This window comes from Furipterus horrens, unplaced genomic scaffold (genome assembly GCF_987537825.1).
Source record: "Furipterus horrens unplaced genomic scaffold, mFurHor1.1.pri manual_scaffold_10, whole genome shotgun sequence".
Classification (NCBI taxonomy): domain Eukaryota; kingdom Metazoa; phylum Chordata; class Mammalia; order Chiroptera; family Furipteridae; genus Furipterus; species Furipterus horrens.
In genome coordinates this window covers 75,280,401-75,302,193 of record NW_028327180.1, presented here as the reverse complement: position 1 = coordinate 75,302,193, position 21,793 = coordinate 75,280,401, and the positions used below count along the sequence as shown (strand labels likewise).

Genomic DNA, 21,793 nt, shown 5'->3' with positions numbered 1-21,793 from the left:
AACTGAATCATAGCTTTGGGGATCATCTAGAGGGTTATCAGCTGGGATGGGGAAGGGGGAGAAATGGTGCAGGGATTAAGAAGCATAATTGGTAGGTACAAAATAGACGGGAAAGTTAATAATAATATAGGAAAGAGTGAAGCCGAAGAACTTATATCCATGACCCATGGACATGAACTAAGGGGTGGGGGTTGCTGGAAGGAGGGGAGCAAAGGAAAAAGAAATTGGGATAATTGTACAGCTTAACCAATAAAAAACATACTTTGAAAAATAGGAATGGCAAATGGCAAGGGTGATGGGACCAGGAAGGTATGACTTGAATTCAAGGGAGTTACTGTACACCAGTAAGGCACATTGATTTCTCCTTTAGGAAATCTATGGCTTTTAACCTTTTGGTCACGGATTCCTTCAAGAAATCGATGAGCAATTTCCTCAGAAAAATTAATATTGACCATCTTACATTTTATCAGTAGTTTATAGCCCTGGCTGGTGTGGCTCAGTGGATTGAGTGCTGGCCTGCGAACCAAATGGTTGCCGGTTCAATTCCCAGCCAGGGCACATGCCTGGGTTGACCGACAGGTCCCCAGCTGGAAGCCCAGAAGAGGCAACCACACATTGATCTTTCTCTTCCTCTTTTTCTCCCTCCCTTCCCCTTGCTCTAAAAATAAATAAAATTTTATCAGTAGTTTATGGACTTCCTTAAGTCACTCATGTGGGCTACCCATCCCCCATCACCATTGCCTTAAATCTCCACATTCTGGGTCAAGTGCTACAAAGAGCCTGTGATTTAGGTGGAACACTATTTCCTTGTTTCCTTATCTCACTCAGAGTTGAAGCTTGTAATTAATTATTAAAGGCGGGTTCAGTGGCAGTGTTTAGTGTGAAGATACTTTTGCTTCCTGACTTGCTCTTGCAAGTGGATTTGACGATGCACTGTATTTGGTTTAACCATATGAAATTGCTGATATTCAGTTGTTTTTGACTAATTGAAACAGGTGCTTCAATGGTTCTGTGATTACTAAATTACTGCTTTCATACTGTTCAGACTGAGTAATGCAGGCCACCCTTTAACACCTCTATCTAGGGCTTTCATTCATTTCGTTGTTCTGATTATATTAGAGGACAAGGAAGGAGGATACATAGTTCTTAAAAAGCAGTCTTAGGATTAGAGAATGCAGTTGCATTGGTATCTGAAATAGTGAAGGGTCTTTGCTTGAAATAGTTTATTTCCAAAATTTGGGTTGTCTCTTCATTCCATCTTTTCATGCATTCTTAACTCACTTTTATCTTTACTGCTTCCTGTTGCTATAGAATCTCGTGTGTTATACTTAAAATTAAGCCACCCCCACAGATTACTTATTCAAAGTTTCTTTATAATGAAGTGTGGAGCCAAGCATAGAACTGACATCTTATTCTCCCTGGTAACTGATGCATTGATAAGACACAACGCTTATGTAGTATTGCTACTAATAATGTATACATGACTCAGAACACAAGGAAATCATCATGTGAATCCAAAGGGCCACTCTGCAAAACAAATGGCTTCTGACCTTGAAATATGTCAGTCACGAAAAAAGGCAAAGGAACTATTCTTAGATAAAAGGAGATAGAACTAAATGCTATGTGTGAGCTTTATTTTGACCCTAGATAAAGAAGTTAAAGGATATTATTGAGACAATTAGGTAACTTTTAATGTGAGTTACATACGAGATAATAATATATCTATTCAATTTGCTGAGTTTAATAGTTGCAGGGAGAAGGTTCTGTTCTTACAATATGTGTGGAAATACTGATATTTAGGCTGAAGTGTCATGACATTCAGAAAACAGAAAAACCATGCTACAGTTTAAAAGTGCAAATATGGCAAAATACTAATTGAATCTAGGTGAAAGGTGTATGCGTTTGTGTGTGCTCATTATACCATTCTTACAGCTTTTCTAAGAGTAGGTTTGAAATTTTCAAAATAAAAATTTGAGGAAAAAGTTAATTCTACCTGGGGTAAACAGCAACGTAAGTTGATTCAAGATCACTTAGAATGAAATACATCAGCAACAAAATTGGCCGTTTTTACTAGTAAGTTTAAATATAAAAGATTGCAAATTTATTCTGGCCACTCCTTATCCACCCCTCCCACCCCTTCTTGCTGGTCCAGGAAAACTTTGGGCCACATTACAGTAGTCCCTCTCTGTATCGAAGTTCTTATCACGACCTCACTGTATCGCAGGGTTTTAAAAAATATATGTAATCATTTATCACGGATTTTTCGCTATATCGCGGGATTTTGCAGTTATGTATATGTATGTTAAAGTTACATAGGTTTAAGAGTGTAGAATAGGTTTAAGAACATAAGTAGTGTTTATAAATGTGGAAAAGGTTAATAAGGGAGTGGGAAAGGTTAATAAGGGACTGGGAACGGTTTCTGTGTGGGGTTTATAAATCCTTAAAATATATATAAATACTAAAATAAATGTAAGGTTCCTCCTTTGCAGATTTACACCTATCGCAGGGGGGTCTAGAATGTAATACCTGCGATAAGTGAGAGGATACTGTACAATCAACTTCTTGGCTTTTTATCTTCTACCAGTTAAGTTTTAGTTTCTGGGTTTGATATAAGTTGCTCACAGTACTCTTGACAGATGATTTAGACATAAATTTAAAAAATAAAGTAACTTAATTCACCATTTTAGACAGTGGGAGAGATTCACTAACTTGACATTAAGATTTGAGTGCTTATGCATCAAGCCTTGTTCTAGGTGTTGGGAAATAGGAGCAGTTTCTGACCTCACGGAGCTTCCATGGTGGCTGTCACTCCTTGTGGAATGTTGTAATAAAATAACAAACTGGGTAGCCTATAAATGTTTCTGGCAATTCTGGAGGCTGGAAGTCTGGACATCAGGTGCCAGCATGGTCAGGTGAGGGTCCTCCTGTTGGTCAAGATTTCTCCTTGTTTCCTCACTTGGCAGAAGGGGGCAAGGGATCTTTTTGTAAGGGCACTACTCTTTCTCTTCCCAAAGGCCCCACCTCCTAATATCATTAACTTAGGAGTCAACATACACCTATTGGGGATGTGGGGGGGGGGGGGGCAACGGAAATTCAGACCATAGTAGTAGAGGGAAGGAAAAACCAATTGGGTGGTAGTAATCGCTAAGGAGAAAAATAAAGAGTAGGGTAAAGAGGATAGGAAATGGCAGGGACTTGAGGAAAGGGGGCTATTTTATGAAATTTCAAATTCTTATGAAAAAAGTGAGGGATGAGCCAAATGGAAATCTGGGTAACTTTTCCAGCAAAGGAGGGCAAAAACCAAAGTAAAATAGTTGTAGGGTAGGGGCCAAGAGGTAGTGGCAGAACTGATCATATGAAGCCCTACTGGCAAGCTGATTGCTACCTGCTGTGGAAACAAAGTAGCAAGGTGCCTAATTTTAAATGGGGAATACCACCTGTAATAATCTAAGTAGGAATTGATACTAAGTGGCAGGAGTGAAGATGGTGAATCTAGATATACTTCCAAAGTTGCTAAAATTGGTTCATTCCAGTTTTTATCTTTTCTTTTTTTGGTTTGGGCACTCTAAGCAGCATATTTACTGGGAAGACCACTTAGGAAGGGAAACCAGAAGTACCTATTTTAGGACTTACCAAGCACTTGACACAAAGGGAACCTGTATCTGAAGAATAAAAATCTTTTTGTCTTTCAAGGCTGTTTGCAGCAGTATCAGTTTTATTGGTCTGTAACTAGAATACTACTGTATGTTAACTACACAGGGGAACGCTTGAGACAGTTGTGGGTACCTATCCCAGAGCTCTTCTCCCTTCTTCCTAATAGGATCCATTACTGTTCAGGGGATGTTTGGCACCTCTTCATGATCCCAAAGATGGATCTTGAGTCATAAGTCAGCAGCTCTTAATTGATGTGCTTTGGAAATCCTTGAAGGGCTTAGTTACCACAAATACTAGGAGATACTAGAGGTATTTACTGGGCAAGGGCCAACAACAGATGCTAAGTATCTAACAATACACCACAAAAGAATCCGTCATGAAGAATTACTGCATATTCCACAAGGTCCCCACCAACTGTTCATGTGGCTGAGAACTGGAGCCTAGAATTATTTATTGTGAATCTCAAAAACTATATACATGGGCATTAATGAACAACTTTCCAGGAATGTAATTATCATGTAAACAATATCCTTCACATTTGAGCATTGTATTGAATTTCATTTCTAGATATCACCATGAAATAAAAGGAGGTATTACCTCTGATGGGATCTATGCCCCAAGTTCTTCATTAAAATTCCTTTAGGCATGGCCTACGATAAGTCCATGAAACATGAGGGGAAGTCTATTGGAATACTTTTGGAAAACAAATTCTCAATACTTAAATGAGATACAAGAAAGATGCAGTCACATTTCTGCTTCTGAAGTTGTCAGCACATGGGGTAATCAGAACTATATCAGAATTTAGGACAAGGCAGTTGCTGAGGGTGAAAGCAAAAATATGGCAAGAATCAATCCCTAACATTACTGAGCCACTAAACTTATACCTTAATACCTTAGGATTTACTACTAGACTGATACAAAGCTACTTAGAACAAAAAGCACTCTGAAAATAGTAGCTCCAATTTTCAAGCCAGATAGATGTAGACTTTGCTAACATTCCAAACAAAAGATGGGGCTATAAAAGAAAAACAACCACCACCACCAAACTTCAGAACAAGACTTGTCCTTGGTGACAATGCTTATTATTTCATTATACCAGCCCTTCCAAATCCTGCGTTTTACCTAAGTGACCCTAGGTCAGGGAATTGGAAGGTATGATGCATGTTATCTTCTTAAAGTTCAATCTCAGTCTCACCCCTCACAAACAAGAGATCAAGATGCTTTTCATATTTATTTTTTAAAAAAATCCAGAATGGGATCAAAAAAAAAAAAAAAAAAAGAAAAATCAATCAAAGATACAAGTGTCAAAGGCCAGAAGGTAGCTATAAAAGTATGCCATAGGAAAATCAGGAAGCCTTGTTTTAAAAGCTGTACCTAACATATAAATACTTAGTTTTCCATTGACCTTGCTTCCCTTGCTCTACCTCTGAATGTGGCCTCAGCTGAAGGATCCAATGTACACACATACTGGTACAGCAGTACTTAAGTATCTTATCCCTAGATGGTCTTATTCCAGGTCTTTGACTGACTACCTCCATTGTTGTGTGGGATGGTTTCACCCCTTGGAAATATGGTTACTTCAGCACAAAACAATGTTAAGTCTTTATAATGATCAATACGCCATTTTCCCATTCACGTGCAGCTGAAAAATGATAGGCTAGGGACAGAACATTGTGAGCTTTGTACTGTTGGAATTATCACTCATTAAATGATTATTAGCTAATAGTCACTAAATTTACATATTAAGGAAATTATATATAGAATACTGCAAAAACACAGTAAAAGACTGAAGTTTGCCCATTTCTGCTCAGGAAGTCCCTTCACTCCCAAGCGTCATAATATGTTGTCCTTTTGGCTCCAACGTTTACTGCTATTACTGTTTCTCCTCTTTTTGATCTTCCTTTTGTTCCCCAGTGCCAGAACTTCCAGAGCCTTCTCGCTCAGAGGCCATCTGTTAAGAAAACATTTGACAGCCACTCATTTAATGTTAGGGCTGACAGCCTGGGAGCCATATCCTGACTATTCCACTCTCCCTCCCTCCACACACACTACTGGTGGTTTCTGTAACTCCTTCCCTTTGACCTCACCCTCCCTCCCCGAGGGAGGGAAGGCAGGCAGGCAGGGTATTTTCAACACTCACAGTTCTATGAACGGCTATGTAAGGAGCCATTAGTGAGAATAATCAAGAGCAGTTACAATCAATACCAAGTTAGGAGCAAAAGAGTAATTGAGCAAAACACCCTTCAGTCCTTGTACCTTTTTGTACGCCATTTCGAAGAGTTTCAGTGATGCTTGCTGAAGGGAAGATGCTGCCTGCCTTATGTTTTCTCCAGTTTCACTATCTTTTCGAGCCAGGAGCTCCCTCATTTTGGAGATTTCTTCTTTTAGTTTGTTGCACTTAAAAACAAAAATACACAAAACCCTCACTTTTTCTGGGTTTCTTATCCTACTACACAAAGCAGTAATATTCAAAAACATTTTTTAAAAACTAAATAATTATCAAGACTCACAGAGACAAACTTCATTGAAATTGGTTAACAATGTCCCCAACTTCTTTAACTATTCTATTATAAAAGAGGGCTTACCTCATCAGCAGGCAATTGGTCCTTGAATTCTTCCATCTTGCTTTCTGTATCATGGATGATTCCTTCAGCCATATTAACTGCTTCAACTCGTTCCTAAGAATGAGAAAGTGAAGACTTCCCAATGAACCTACTGGCTGAAGATTCTCACTGAGAAAGGCAACATGCTGACTGCTGCATACAGTTAAGAGTGAAAACAGTAAGGGCGAGGAATCACAGTGGTTGGTCTGAGATACATGTAAGATTTTAGCTGGATTCGATTCCGTAACATAAAAATTGATATGGGAAGACTGAGAATAAATAATAAAGACATTCCATGTAAGTTATGAGAAAAGGGAGCAGGGATAGACTGAGGGTAACAAAAGAGATAAGATCAACGACAAATGTTTAAACTCCCAGTTCCATCTCCCAGTTGAAAAGGAAGAAAGTACTAATCACCTTCTTTCGCCTGTCTTCCTCAGCATACTTTTCTGCATTTTTAACCATATTTTCAATATCGTCTTTGCTTAACCCACCAGAAGACTGGATCACAACTGTAGTGAAAAGAAAGCAGCATTTTATTACTTCACAGGTTAAATTATACATCTCATTCTCTATTGTTTTAAGAAAAAAAATACTCCTGCTCGGGATAGTCAATGATGTGAATTACGAAGAGAAATACCATGATGCTGTCTTATAATAAGCAGAAAGAAACTAAAGGTCTGATATATACAAAGACCAACTCTCCTATCAAAACTTCAGCTCAGCAATCCAGAGGCTCAGTGTTTGCCTATTTTGGGGAATAAACGCCACCACATCCATCTATGTGAATCCGGTAACTGAGGAGAAAAGGGGTTAAGAGGACTCATCATCCTCCTGGAGGCTGGAAGGAAAATATATATATAACCTAGAGGTTCTTGTTCACAACAGAAAGGAACTTCAAGGCCCCTTACTTCACTCTCACAACCTGATAAATAAGAAAACTTACTCTGCTGCTCACGTCCTGTACCCTTATCTTTGGCAGAAACATGTACGATCCCATTGGCATCAATGTCAAATGTAACTTCAATCTGAGGGACTCCACGAGGAGCTGGGGGAATTCCAATCTAAAATAAATAAATACACAAAGTAAGCTCCTCTCACAAAGAGGTCCAGTGCTCTAGTTCCAAAGCTATATAGTCTTCTGGGGCACAAGCTACTTGGTTCCAGGGAACAAGCTATAGCTTCACTTAATTAAATGTACAAAATAAAAGTCTGTAAGTAATGGTAGCAGTTCCATTGCTACCTGAAATAAATAGGGTTCATGCCAGTGAAGGTTGGGTATAGCAAGTAATCACAATGGCTATATGTACCTGGGGACACAATGAAAAAGAGCAACCCTCCCCATCATTGCTCATCTCACCAAGAACCAATCAGCAATGCTAACTGGAAGCAAATAATACCAAATATCTCTTAAAGTAGTAACCAGGAATTTCCCCTTATTAGCATTGTTACAAACATTTCCCTGTCTCCTATATTTATAATATTCTTAAAGTTCCTAAGACACAAGCAAGGCTTTCAGGTAAAAATTGAATTTGCATGCACACTATGTACACTGTAACAGACTGTGTTTTAGCTGTTTATGGTAATTATTAATAGGGATCAGAATATAATCTCACTTACAGTAAATAAGAATGAGGAGCATATTTAGGATTCCCAATACCCACCAAAGTAAACTGTCCAAGAAGTTTGTTGTCTCCAGCCATCTCTCTCTCACCCTGACACACTTTAATCTCCACCTGAGTCTGACCATCAGCGGCTGTAGAAAACACCTAGGGAAAAAGAAACTTTCTGGGTGGACAGTCTAATTAAACTACTACCCTTACACAAAGTACAAGTCAAAGAAATTAATTCACACCCCAACACCAGAAGAGTTCTAACGTAAACTATTTTCAGAACAAAGGCTTGTTATGTCTTGCTGGGAACAAGAGTAGGATTAGCACAGCGAAAGGGCACGCAACAGCTACTGTTTCTGCTAAGCAAATGCAGTGTACAAAGATGCAGCCCTGGCACAGAAGGCCTATGAGGAGCTAAAAATGAGATGTTGAAATATGCTCATCTGGGAAAACAGGTCACAGACAGGACATGTATTTTGTGCTCAGCTACAGAAAACTCAGCTATAGGAAGTCACTACACACTTTTCTTCAGAATGATGTGGTGGCAATACATCACTGCACAATATAGCAATAGCCAGTTTTTCATAAAAACATCAAAATTGGGCAACTCAGGAAATAATTCTTAATCCAAGAATTAAGAAATTAAGACTCAGGCCATTGTCCAAATAGCCCTGCTTGGTATCTCAGGACATCCATCATTCATCCATAACAGAAGCACATTCCACTGCCTTAGCCAGGCCATTCTTTTTATTGCCTTTGAGAACAGAAAAGTACAGGGAATTTAGTCCCAAGTGATGAGGCTCCTTTTGTTAAGTTATGTTAATTCTGCAAAAGAGAGACTATTAACGCCTTCCTTACAATCGCCACTGCTCGCTGACAAAAACAAGATAATAGATAAGTCTAACTACCCACATTCAACTAGTATACACTGCAAAACAAAAAGTGAAGTTTCCAGGAAAAGGTCACAAAAGTGGCTGTAATCACATCCCTCACAGAACCTAGTAACTCTGACAAGTTAGGGAGGGGAGGTTCTTACCTGGCTTTTCTTGGTTGGAATAGTGGTGTTCCTGTTAATAAGTTTGGTAAATACACCTCCCAGAGTCTCAATACCCAGAGAAAGGGGCGTGACATCCAGGAGCAGCACATCTGTGACATCACCAGCCAACACACCTCCCTGAATGGCAGCTCCAATGGCCACAGCCTCATCAGGATTGACAGCTTTACTTGGGGCTCGGCCAAAGAGATCCTGCACAGTCTGCTGAACCTGAGCATCAAGGGAAAAAAAAATACCTGTAACCCATTACTCAAAGCAACTAATTGCCCAAGAAGGGGAGAGAAAACTTGTGTGTCCCAAGACTCTAGCAAATCACAGGATGGGTTTCTTCATTCAGATCCAAGATTTCACTCAAATTATTAGTATTTCATTGTTCAGTTCTTGTTAATGATCTGTATGTATCATGCAGATAACACTCATATATTTTACTCACATGCTACCTCATTCACAGCCCTTTTTAAATTTGGGAAGAATGTGTTTCTTATCTAGTTTCCAATACAACACATTAAATTGGAAATAGAGGGTGCAAGGCATGGGGACTTCAAAGTTGTCAAGTTCAAGTTCTCTTCTACATACCAACTAAAAACCAACTTTAAAGCAGTAGTGCTCATACACAACAACATTGGTGTTGGGACGTTCCTTTTTTTTTTTTTAACTAATGCTAAAAAAAAGGTGCTATTTAAATAGCATCTAAGATAATCTGTTAACTTATCTTCTTGGTCCAAAGCCTCTCCCTTTCTCTCCAGATTTATTCTGTATTTTCCTAAAAATACTTAAAAAAATTAAGAAAATATCAAGGTTCAAGATAATTCTATGAAAGCTATAAAGAATTTCGTCTTCAACAGATTCTGTGCTCAGTCATTAGCGTTCCACACATCTGTCTTTTCAGAATGATGTGTTGATGAATAGAATGCATCATTGCACAAATCTGTGTTGAAGAGATACACTTAGAAACCTCAAACACTACGCTGCAAAAATACATGTTCAAAATTGCCCCATAGAGACTAATAAGTACCAAGGTTTTAAGTTATCTGACCTCAAACGTTCATTCCTAAAAATTCTTTAAGACCTAAGTTCAGGGTTTTCCCTGTTACCACCCCAAAGACATTTTGCCCTTCCTAATCCTTTTTCTTATACCCTTGAATTTAAAAGAGGCTGAAAAGAACTCTTTAGGGTATAAATTCATTCTCCCTTCAGGGTTACGTGGGAGAAAGGCCCCATATTCATGTCCTTACACATCATAAGCCATTTATCCCAAAAAAACATATGCTGGCCCTCTCTGCTCTCCATGTTGAGAATTCCATGGGTCCATCCATACCTTGGGCATTCTAGTCATGCCACCAACAAGAATCACTTCTCCTATGTCACTCTTGCTGACTTCTGCATCTTGCATGGCTTTCTGGCATGGGGCGATGGTTCTCTTGATTAGTTCAAACACAATCCCCTCAAACTGAGCCCGGGTCACCTTCATATTCAAATGCTTAGGTCCAGAAGCATCCATTGTAAGATATGGCAAGTTGATGTCGGTCTGCAAGGGAAGCAGGGAGACCAGTAGTGGTGAAGTTTCTTTATTCAATTAAATACTGTAGGACAGAAAGATTTTGAATGCTATAGTGGTCGCACCTACTTTAAAGGAACAGCCACCAAAGACAGTTGCTCCTTAAAATTCAACCTCTTATCTTTCCAATGGTAAACACTACAGAATCTATTATTAAACAATGAAGAACAGAGGAGAGAGGCAGGAAAAAGCCCTGTTCAGGAGAAGAAATGCTCTACCACTAAATACACAGTGTGGGGCAAAAGCAAATTTACAATTTTGAATACATGTAACACAGAGCTTATTCTTGTATTTAATTATTGTATTATTTTTGATACAAACTGTAAACCTACTTTTGCCCCACCCTGTATATTAAGAACCACGCTATTGTTTTTTCCGCCAAGTTTTTTAAAAGATTCATATATTTGGGGGAAAAGAATCAAAGGTATGGTCTGAACCAAATAACCTGCCACCAAGCCAAGGCTTTGTAAGTTTCAGGAAGACGGTTAGAAAACTATAAAGAGAAATGCTTAAAGAGAACTACAAGGACTTGACTGCCTTCATGTCCACAGAGAGCAGCTAACGTGGCCACAGTCACACCATTTAATATCTAGTATTTAATAAACCCCAAGTCCTAACAAGGCATGGAATAAAAATATCTGGACTAAGAAACTCATCACTAAATATGCCAACACAGGTGTTCTAGGGGTAGATCACTAAGGAACAGAATTACCTTATGCCTCTCCTCCAACTTCACACCAAAGGAAAGCCAGCAGGGCATAAGAACTGAGGGGAGCAAATCCTTAACTACCTTTCTTCAGGTAAAGTACCTGGACTATTGAATACTATTGACAATTTCCTTCCTTCTTGGCAAAATGTCAATAACCCGAATCAGAAAATAGAATTTAATCATCCAAACCAATGTGATCCAACAGAATTTTCAGTGACAACAGCACTGTTCTATAATCTGTGCTGTTTGAGCAGGCACTAGCCACATGTGCCTGAGCACCTGAAATACAGCTAGTACAACTGATGAACAGAATTTTAAAATTTTACTTAAGTTTAAATACCCACACGTGGCTACTTTATTAGTGTAGTTCTATATGTTTTAAGTTAATGGCAATCTGAAAAACTCCAGGACTCTTAAGTCTATAAAACCAGTTAATCACAAAGTTCTGCCCTTCACCTTTCTCAAATCCAACCAAGTATCTCTCACTATCATGCTCTAGTCCAAGTCCTCTCACCATCTGGTGTATTACAATACAGTCACTGCCCACATCCACTCAGGCTGCCCTCTGCTACAGAACCCCTCCCCACTGGAAACAAAACTCTATTGCACCTTGGCCAAAGCACTTTTCATAAACCCGTATCTGACATCACTGCCCCCCAACAGTTTTCAGTGGTTTATACTCACTCATCTCAGGACAGACACCAAAGCACAAATCCATAAAGCCTCTAGCCTCATGTCCCATGCGCCCCCTGCCCATCTGCATTCCAGCCACACTGACCCCTTTTCATGCTTTCACCCCAGCGCTTCATACCTGACCTCCTTTCCTGATTAACACACTTTTCAGAAGCTCTGTTTGTTATGTCAAACACCTCTGTCAACTATCAGGTTCCTCTATTATAATTATAAATCTAACTTTGCCATTTTACCAAATTAACAGCTTACATTTACAGTACTTACTACACATTGTCCCGAGAATGTTACATGTGTATATTAATTTAATAACGGGGGGAAGTAGCCCCCTCATTTTACAGATAAGATAGAAAAGTTAAGTAATGTACCCAAGATCACACTGCTAACAAGTGATGAAATAGGACTGAACCCCAGCATTCTACTTGTAGAGCCACTCTCACCTCTATATTTTATTACTTCTGACTTGACATTTAATATAATGTCTAAATAATATCCACCTCCCACACCACACTCAACTCCATGAGGGTAATGTTTCTTGGAATTTCTCCTACAGATTTACAATCACACATGCACAAATATTAATGTATAAGGATGCTCAATATACCTTGCTATAATAGCAAAAAGCTGGAAAACCATCCAAATGCCTATTGATAGGATATAGCAGGTCTTTGAATAATGACATTTTGTTGTAACACTAACGGGATATCATAGGAATTTAACTCTTGTTTATATCAATTAGCCTATGATAAAGCTGGTTTCCTCATACGACATTTTGCTTCAAGTTGCAGAACCTATTGATGACATTAAGTGAGGACAGTCACACTAAAACCAACAAATCTCTTCCCTCCAAAAGTGTCAGACCCCTGAAAGGAATTAGAAGCTGTTCTCTGGCAGTACCACGGCATTTCAACCCTAACCTTACCCATCATGTTGCAAAGTTTTTCACTTTATATGATAGCAGGAAACAAAGCAACACCATCAACATCATGAGTGACTATACAACTTTGTCACTCCTCATAGCTACTTAAAAAAATTTCCAAGTTTGTCTGAAGGTTAATACCTCTTCCTTTCCCAGTGGATAATCAAACTAACAAGTAAAACAGTCACAGGCTCTGCTTCTCTCCTGCCACCAGAGAACCCATATTTAAATCTCCTGCTTTCCATCTTTTTGTCTCTGACCTGGATCTAACATGCTTTCTATAATGCTATTCTTAGTGATTAAGGCAAAGTGAAACTTCACTTCCTAGAAATGAAGCAGCAAGGGCTGACACCTTAAAGAGATGCTGAACAAATCTGATGCCCAGAGGTATATAAACCGCATTCTTCAGCCAGGTTTCACAGCTCACTTTCTAGACTGATGATCCAAATAATTAATCTAAATGAGAGACAATTAGACTCACACAAAGAGGTATCTCGAGTTAAATGAAGACAGTTGCAGTTCTGAGAGTCTCCTACTAGTTACAGGCTAGCAATTTTAATTTTGCACACTGCTAGTCTAGATCTTAGCTCCAGTATATATAACTGCTGATTTGGATGGGAAACAAATTTAGCTCATCCATTAAAAAACAAACAAAACAAAAAAACCTCCTCCTTTGCTCATGGAAAGCTTTTTAATGCCATCAGAAAACTGTAAGGCAATTACAATATGCTATTCAAGAAAGCTCAGGCTGCAAAGATCTATTAAAACTGCTGGGATTTGTCCATGTCTTACCTGCACAGATGAGGAGAGTTCACACTTAGCCTTTTCAGCAGCTTCCCGAACTCTCTGAAGTGCCATGTTGTCTTTGGTCAAATCAACTCCTGTCTACAAAATGAAGACACATAATACTAGTATTAGTGAGGTGATGAACTACGTAAATTGCAGTGATAAGCTGTTAACAACACAAAAGGGAATCATACCTTTATAAACAAGCATAAATTACTTATCTTTAAAAATCTGTAGGGAAAAGAAAACCTCTTCTAAAAAAGCTAATCTGCCTGGAGTCAGAGGGCTGAACTGATTTCAGTTCTTTCAGCCATAGGATTCTATCTCAAAAAAGGAGTTCCTAGAATTCTTTTTCCAATAGCATATAGAGTGCCATATCCTTTCAATCTGTTTATTCTCAATCTGAAGCTACAGTAACCAGAATAGTTCAGTCCATCCATGAAACTGATATACAAGTATTTCAGTACTCTATCTGGGGCAACATACCAAAAAAAAAAAAAAAAAAAAAAAAAAGAAATCAAATCAAATCAGTGCTCTATTCAGGACAGCAATCTCAACAAGGAAATTTTCACTATCCCAATGTCTGTATATCAACCACACCAATAACTAACCTCTCTTTTAAACTCCTTCACAATGTGTTGTAGCAAGGCCTGGTCAAAGTCTTCACCACCTAAGAAAGTGTCTCCATTGGTGGACTTCACCTCAAATACTCCCTTCTGAATTTCCAGAACAGAAATATCAAAAGTTCCACCACCTAAATCATACACAGCAATGCTAGAAAGGAAAAAGAAGACCCTGAAGAACAATGAAGTATTGATACATGCTATAACATGGACAAACCTTGAAAACATATCTGACCAGCACATGATGGAACCTATGGCACTATATAAAACTTGGCTATTTACACAAAATATAATTATGAAATTTGATTACTTAAGTGACATTAATATTAACATATGGTCCTAACAGCTACATGTCAAGTATACATACAGTTGAAATATTCATTTAAGAGCAAAAGGGACAACGTTCAACCACTCTTTTGGATAAATACCTGCCAACATACATACCAAAGAAGGCAGGGGTGGCATGGGGGGTTGGAATGACCCTATTAAACCAGTACTTAGGGGAAAAAAGTAAATAAACAAAGGAAAGGTCTTAAAATAAATAAAAAACAGACTATAGAGCCTTGAAGAAAGTCAAGGCAGTACATTTTAGTCTAAATACAAGACTCAATCACTAAGAAATCAAGATGATTACTTGGGATAAGTTGGTGAAGTTTACTCTACAGACTTACACTTTGTCTTCCGATTTGTCTAGACCATAGGCCAGAGCGGCAGCTGTGGGTTCATTAATAACCCGAAGCACATTTAGTCCAGCTATCTGGCCAGCATCCTTAGTGGCCTAAAAGAGAGAGAGAGACAGACAGACAGACAGAGGAGAAGCATTATCCACCTTTGTGTCACAAGTACCCCTAATTTCCTAAATAAAAATGCTAACTGACTCACCTGTCTTTGAGAGTCATTAAAATAAGCTGGGACTGTGATCACAGCATTTTTTGCCGTATGCCCCAAGTAATTTTCTGGAAAAGAATCAAGGAATGAATCCAATCATGAGATTCTGTCAGATGAAATAGGTAACAGAATTACTAATATAGCCTAACAACCTGTGTCATCCTCTTGAAGCCACAAACAGCACTCATCAGTTTTTTAGCTTATGACCTAATAAGCAGACACCTTGTAGAAAAATACTCCAATTAGAGACACTTGGTTAAAAATCAAGATCTCACCTTTAACACTTCACTGAAGGTTCACCAACTGTAATGACTTAAATGCCGCTAGTTTCTTCAAATAGGAAGTTTTAAGTTTTACCTAACAGATACACTACTCCCCTACTGGGAAAAGAAACAGGAAAGCCACCATGAGGGAAACTTGGAAAACAGAGCCAACCTGCAGGCAAAGTTCGAAGAGTAACTAAACTTTGCCATTCATCATTTTCTGTATAAAAGCCATGAGACTCATCCAAGGGACTCTAGGGTATGAAAGTGCATGATGTCAGAAACCATCCCCAGATGTAAACTAAACCTCACCTGCAGTCTCCTTCATTTTCATCAAAACAAATGCTCCAATTTGACTTGGAGAATAGAGTTTTCCATGAGCTTCAACCCAGGCATCACCATTGGAGGCACGGACAATTTTAAAGGGAACATTTTTACTGCAAGACACAAAAACTGTATTTGAAAGAACATGCCAGTGCAATCTACCATGACAAGGTTACCATACACCATGAATGCCCACCCTCCCCCCCAAGAGATCCATGGCCAATGAGATCTTCAGATATTCATTTAATGAAAACGTTTAAAGTAAACATTAACATGTTAAAGCATCCTGATGAAAACTAAACATTCTTTACTTCCCACCACACACAAGATTTATGCAGCTGCTTTTGAAAACGATTAGTTGCCACCATAGGATCCAGAAATTCCATTACCAGGTGTCTAGCCAAGAGAAATGAAAATGTATGTCCACACAAAAACCTGTATGTTAAGTGTTTATGGCAGTATTATTCATAATAGCTAAAAAATGAAACCCAAATGCCCATTACCTGATAAAAAGATAAATAAAATGTAGTATATCTCTGCTCAACGAATTACTAGCTATAAAAAGTAATGAAGTATTGACACATGCTACATGAATAAACCTTGAAAACATATCTGATCAGCATATAATGAATCCTGTGCAACCAACTACCTTAATGAGTTTAACACTAATTTACATGGTCCAGGAATGACTAGCCAAATCTTCATATACCATGTCTATACACAGCAAAGACCTTACCTGTGGAGGCACAAGTGTATTTTTTTGGAAGGTATCCTTTAGCATGGGCAGGGCTTATTCCCAGGGACATGTAAAATTACTAAGGTAAGGTGTTCCAGGGATCCTACTAAGAAGATTCTCTGGGTGGCCTCTGCAAATAACTGCTTTTGCTATTACTCACATGTCTTTCTGGACTTCGGAGTCATCATATCGCCGGCCAATAAGACGCTTGGTGGCATAGAATGTGTTGTTTGGGTTGGTGACAGCTTGTCGCTTGGCCGGCATGCCAACAAGTCGCTCACCATCTGCTGTAAAGGCCACAACCGAAGGGGTGGTTCTGGCACCTTCCGCATTCTCCAGCACCTAAAAACCCAAAGCAATACAGAAAATGAGGTTACAGTCACCACCAGTGTCTTTGTATTAACAACTTAGGAAAAAACAGTTGCCAAATCACAAAACAAATGCTCAAGAATAGCACTAATGGGCACTTTTCTTCTAATAAAGACAGTGGATGTTTCAGTATCTTTAGTCCTTTACTTTGAAACAACTTATAACTAAAAACTATAAGGAAAAAAAAAAAAAGCACAACAGAACATAAATCAGATCTTTTTCAGTCAATGTATGGACAAGTTAATCCTTCCTTCCCAGAGAATTAAATCTACTTTTCAATTTTTTGGTAATGGCTAAAGGTTTCAGGCATACAAAAAAACTGCCAAGAACCAATTCAAGAATCCCAGGCACTTCAAAATCTCAAGAACCACCTAGTAGGAATAAGGGTTTCCTGAAAAGAATAAGGATGCTTTTGAAAGAACAGCCTCTACCACAGTGGCTACCTAAGAACATGCTTTACACAGAATGTGGCCCATGTTATGTGTAGCTCCATTTGCTTCTAGACTGGTCCTGCACCTTCAACCTTAATTCAATTGACTTACAAAAGTGCAGGAATGATTACAGAAGCAATCTGCAATCCATCTGCAAGCCATCCCAATGGTTCCTAATGATAATTTAGTAGTCCAAGAGGATACAATCCAGGAGGACCCACTTAATCCTGGGAAGTCAAATCTATTCAATTATCAGCACCAGGCAATTAAGCACAAAGGTTCACTTCACAAGAGCCTTAAAAACTTAAAAGCAGCTTTTAAAAAATGTCCCTTTTCCAAGCCAAAGGACACAGAATTCCAAATTGGGTACTAGCTACTATCACATTATCCAGAGCTTCCGATCATGCTCACCTTTGCTTGTTTACCTTCCATAACTGCCACACAGGAGTTGGTAGTACCCAAATCAATACCAACAACTGCTCCCTTGATTGCTTCTGATCTGTAAGACATTTAAAACAATACTACAGTTATCAGCTTAACACAGTATTCCCTCACTTATCACGGGTATTACATTCTAGACCCCTCCACCCCACAATAGGTGAAAATCCGCGAAGTAGGAACCTTACATTTATTTTAGTATTTATATATATTTTAAGGCTTTATAGACCCTTCCCACACACTTAGAAACCGTTCCCAGTCCCTTATTAACCTTTTCCACACTTTTATAAATACTACTTATGTTCTTAAACATATTCTACTCTTATACCCACGTAACTTTAACATATGTATCCAGTACCGCAAAATCCCACGATATAGCAAAAAATCTGCGATAATTAACCATAATATTTTTTTAAATCCCGTGATACAGTGAGGCGATGATAAGTGAACCATGATATAGAGACGAACTACTGTAGTGGTCTTCAAAATGATTATAGGAATATATAAGAAAATATTTGGTACTGTGGGAATAGTGGGACATTACACAATCTATAAATAAACACAGATGTGTAATTTTTTCTGAGCAGATCATTAATCACAAATTTAGAGACCACTGCTTTGGGGTTTAACATTTATCTTTCAAAGAAAATGAAGTTACACTTACGCATAGTCCCGCCTTGAAACAATTCTAAAAGCCTCATGACTAAGGCCATTCCAACCATCCTGAAAAAGAAAAAAATTGCATCAGCCATTACTAGGTATGAAAACTTTAGCTTGTTCCAAGTATTCTTCTGAAGAACAAATGAAGGTCTGAGATTTCCATTCTATTAACTAAGCAGCTGTCATGTAGAAAGTACACTGAAATGATAAAATATTTCAAGCATAAAAAGCACTGTAGTACTGAAAGAGCAAACAAATGTAATAAAGTATGATTTTCCAAATAAACCAGAGGAAAATAAGTAGAAAAAAATCAAGTAGATATAAAATAGTCTTGAATTAATTACAACATGGTTTCTCAACCTTGGCACTACTGATTTTGAACCAAGTATTTATTGGGGGTGGGAGGGCACCTGCTCTATGCATTGTGGAATGTTTAGCAGCATCCTGGGCCTCTACCACTAGAAGCCAGTAGCATGTCTCCCCAAAATATGACAACCAAAATCATCTCCAGGCATTGTCAAATGTCCCCTGGGAGACTAAACTGCTTCTGGTTGTGAACCACTGCATTACAAATACTGCTCAGAAACTCCTCAGTTTCAATGTAAGGAGCAGTGTATACCTAAGCCCTACACATATATGTGTATTGTAGGTATAAACTTTAAGTTATTCAAGGGTATTTCCCCTGACCCTGCCATGCAACTGCTTTTAAGGAGTAGGATTACAAATCTCGTGGAGTTAGTTTAGAAAAAAAAATTTTTCAGGAGTGGCCTCCAACCAGGACCAAAGAAAGACCTTTGTTACAAACTAACCTCAGCCTACTTCCAAGCCCTTCCTTTAACCCCACGTGAGAGCAGTGAGACAATTTCAGTTCTCCAAGGATGTATGTTTTTGAACTAACACGATAATGAGCACCATGGCTTTTTCCTAATCTACTTAATTTTTTTGAAATAACATAGAACAATCTTATCCCAAAGACTGGGAAACTATAACTACACAAACGTTCCTAAGCAAAAGAATCTGACTTGACTTTCGATTTATTAAGGTGCTTTCTTCCTTTATTTCATCACAGGAATGTGGTCCTCGCACAGTGTATTTCAAGAAAAGTGCTGCAGTCTTCGACTCGTAGGCCAAAGTACAAACTAGAACAACCGTTTCCCCCCACAACTAGAACTGCATCCCTCGCTCTCAAGGCCAAACCTGTCCAATCAGCCACCAAATGGGCTGTCAGAGCCACATACCCAACACTTTGCGAAATATGACTACATGCTGGCAAGGGGTGTGACTCAGCAAGGCCCGAGACACGGAGGCAAAAACCCTGAAATAGGCCTTGAACCTGTAGCGCTGATTACAGACTGTCCCATTACCTTCCTTCCCACCTGATCTCTCCCAGAGGATTCTGACCCCGAAGGGCGCGGGGCCTGCCGCTCCAAGGCCGTGAGACCCTCGGGGTAGGCCCAGCTGTTTCTTACCTGGTGGCGGGGGATCGTGGGGCCCCGGGAGGCTGCGGCGCCGATAAGACGGGATGCCGTGGCTCGGCTGGCGTTTATCATGGCGGTTAGATGGTGAGAGTAAGAGGCAGCAATCACTCCGACAGCCTTAGCTGCGCTGCGCGGCGCTGGAAACGCTTCTGGAAACCTCCAACCACGTGGGGCGGGGGGGCGGGGGTTGGTCGCTGAGGCCTGGAGGCCTGCTCTTCCGCTGAGGCGATGCCTGCGCTGCCTGACCAAAGACTACCTGACCTCTGCTTCCGGAGTCAGAGTGTACAACTAATACACTCCGCACCATGATGGTTGAAAAAGTATGTCCTTCCATTCTGGCTGCGGCAGGTATGGGCACAGTGAGAGTCGAGGAGGGTTAGAGAAGTATAAAGGCAATACCTTGGACAGCCCCGGTCCTCGGAGGCAGCAAAGACTCAAGGTCACACGGGATAAATTGCGAAGCGATTACAGTCTCCTTGCGTCAGTTGCGTGAGAGGAGGGACCTTGCGCCTGCGCAACTGGCATCCTGCTGTGTGCCTGAAGCGCTAGTGCTCAGAGAGTGGTGGAAAAAGGGGGGTGGAGTCTATCTACGGCACTCACTGGATGCCCCAGGGCATGTGAGTTTGGGCGGAATGTAGCCGGGGACTAGCCTTGGCGCGTGCACACTCCTGGCGCATGGATCTTTTCCCTGCTTTCTGTCAGCGTGGAGGGCGCCATCTTGTTCGGGTCTTTATTACAGTGTTGCTCCTCGCAGTCTTTCATTCGTTTTCTGGCTGCCTGTTGGTGTTGCAGAAACATGAAAGACCTTAGACGTTCATTCTGTATTTTACCACAGGGTTCTCTGGTTTCGAACTACTTATAATAGCCATAGGGTTGCATTAGGCTGATTATCGTGCAAACACTCAAGAGAAAAATACAGTACTTGCGCTCACGCTTTCCCCCCGCACGGCTGTGTTGGGTCTCATTGAGGCCCCTCAGACCCATTTCAAATCTTGTGCTGGTTGCTACGGACAGAGACTGGGTTCTGTAAGTAAATGGCAGTAGCGACAGCGCTATGACAGATTTCCGATTTTTAAGGGGAAAAAAAAAATCACTGATTTAAACAACATTAGTTACAGATTATACAGGTTTTTTTTTAAGTGCCCCTCCACTTTAAGTGTTAGCTCTTATTATGTTATCCTCTCTAGTCTATTTAACACTCATTTATGTTTTTAAAAATTTGCTAAGGTCATCAAAGTTACAGGCTGACCCCTGTTTGTAGAGATTAATGTTCTAAAACAATATATTGATGCAAAAGAACAGAGAGGAATGACAAAGAAATAACATTAAACATTGAAGCAAAATAGAAATTGAAAACTTCACATCCTTATGTTGTATACGACAGCGAGGGAGGAGGGCAAGTGGATTAATTGGAGTAAATACGTTCTCATCTCAAATGGTTCTTTCTCCTCTCAAATACTTATCTTTAGAGTTTGCGTTTTATTTTCCTTCTTGGTGAGTACATTTAAAAACTACAAAGTGTTCATCAAAGGAATCAGGGATCGTATAGTGTTAGTTAAAGGATGTCGGAGGCCGTGATTCTGTAGGTACGTGTTCCTGGTGGTTTTCCCAAGAACCTGGCAAATTCTCGCCATGGCCACAAGGGGGATGTGGAGCCTGAGAATGGGACTGTATTGTGTTTCCCAGTTTAAAGGACAGGCTACTGGACTGACTGCTTTGCAAATTTATCTGAAGTACAGCCTGAAGGCTTGAAGAAATGAACCTGCATCTGAAAAGAAAAAGGGTGCAAATGGGTAACAGTGGATGGTTAGATTCACAGCCAGGTGGTATAATTCTTAACCGTAGAGCACAGTACTGTATTTCATGTCTCTTGTCATCTCAGTGTCACACTGGAAAGTGAAAGGAGCTGGTACATGACGTTATATGCATGTGAGTAAATGTTTACTTGACCGAGCAGATATTTTAAATTATATTCTAACTGGCATGATATTTTAGCA

At 39.6% G+C, this 21,793-nt stretch overlaps 1 protein-coding gene and 2 non-coding genes across 3 annotated transcripts; all 3 read right to left on the bottom strand.

The window, feature by feature from the left end:
* Nucleotides 1–3,695: 3,695 nt before the first annotated feature.
* On the bottom strand, nucleotides 3,696–19,968 carry HSPA9 (heat shock protein family A (Hsp70) member 9). Its single transcript, XM_090288244.1, has 17 exons — nucleotides 19,788–19,968; nucleotides 18,323–18,381; nucleotides 17,632–17,719; nucleotides 16,581–16,762; nucleotides 15,673–15,797; nucleotides 15,092–15,165; nucleotides 14,881–14,987; nucleotides 14,198–14,360; nucleotides 13,593–13,685; nucleotides 10,243–10,452; nucleotides 8,907–9,134; nucleotides 7,922–8,026; nucleotides 7,204–7,321; nucleotides 6,675–6,769; nucleotides 6,240–6,332; nucleotides 5,911–6,051; nucleotides 3,696–5,605 (listed from the first exon to the last, which is right to left on the bottom strand). Exons 1-17 carry the CDS (start codon nucleotides 19,866–19,868, stop codon nucleotides 5,528–5,530), a joined length of 2,040 nt encoding a protein of 679 aa, XP_090144370.1. The 5' UTR covers nucleotides 19,869–19,968; the 3' UTR covers nucleotides 3,696–5,527.
* On the bottom strand, nucleotides 8,348–8,431 carry LOC150000728 (small nucleolar RNA SNORD63). The gene has a single exon (XR_016513807.1). It is a non-coding gene; the product is annotated as a small nucleolar RNA SNORD63 (small nucleolar RNA).
* On the bottom strand, nucleotides 9,774–9,848 carry LOC150000727 (small nucleolar RNA SNORD63). The gene has a single exon (XR_016513806.1). It is a non-coding gene; the product is annotated as a small nucleolar RNA SNORD63 (small nucleolar RNA).
* Nucleotides 19,969–21,793: the final 1,825 nt, after the last annotated feature.

Excerpts from the sequence above, each read along its gene's own strand:
- HSPA9 (XM_090288244.1), bottom strand. The coding sequence starts at position 19,868 with ATGATAAACGCCAGCCGAGCCACGGCATCCCGTCTTATCGGCGCCGCA. Across the intron at positions 6,333-6,674 it reads AGGAAGACAGGCGAAAGAAG|GAACGAGTTGAAGCAGTTAA; the intron begins GTGATTAGTACT and ends TCTCATTCTTAG. Across the intron at positions 5,606-5,910 it reads TCGAAATGGCGTACAAAAAG|ATGGCCTCTGAGCGAGAAGG; the intron begins GTACAAGGACTG and ends TTTTCTTAACAG.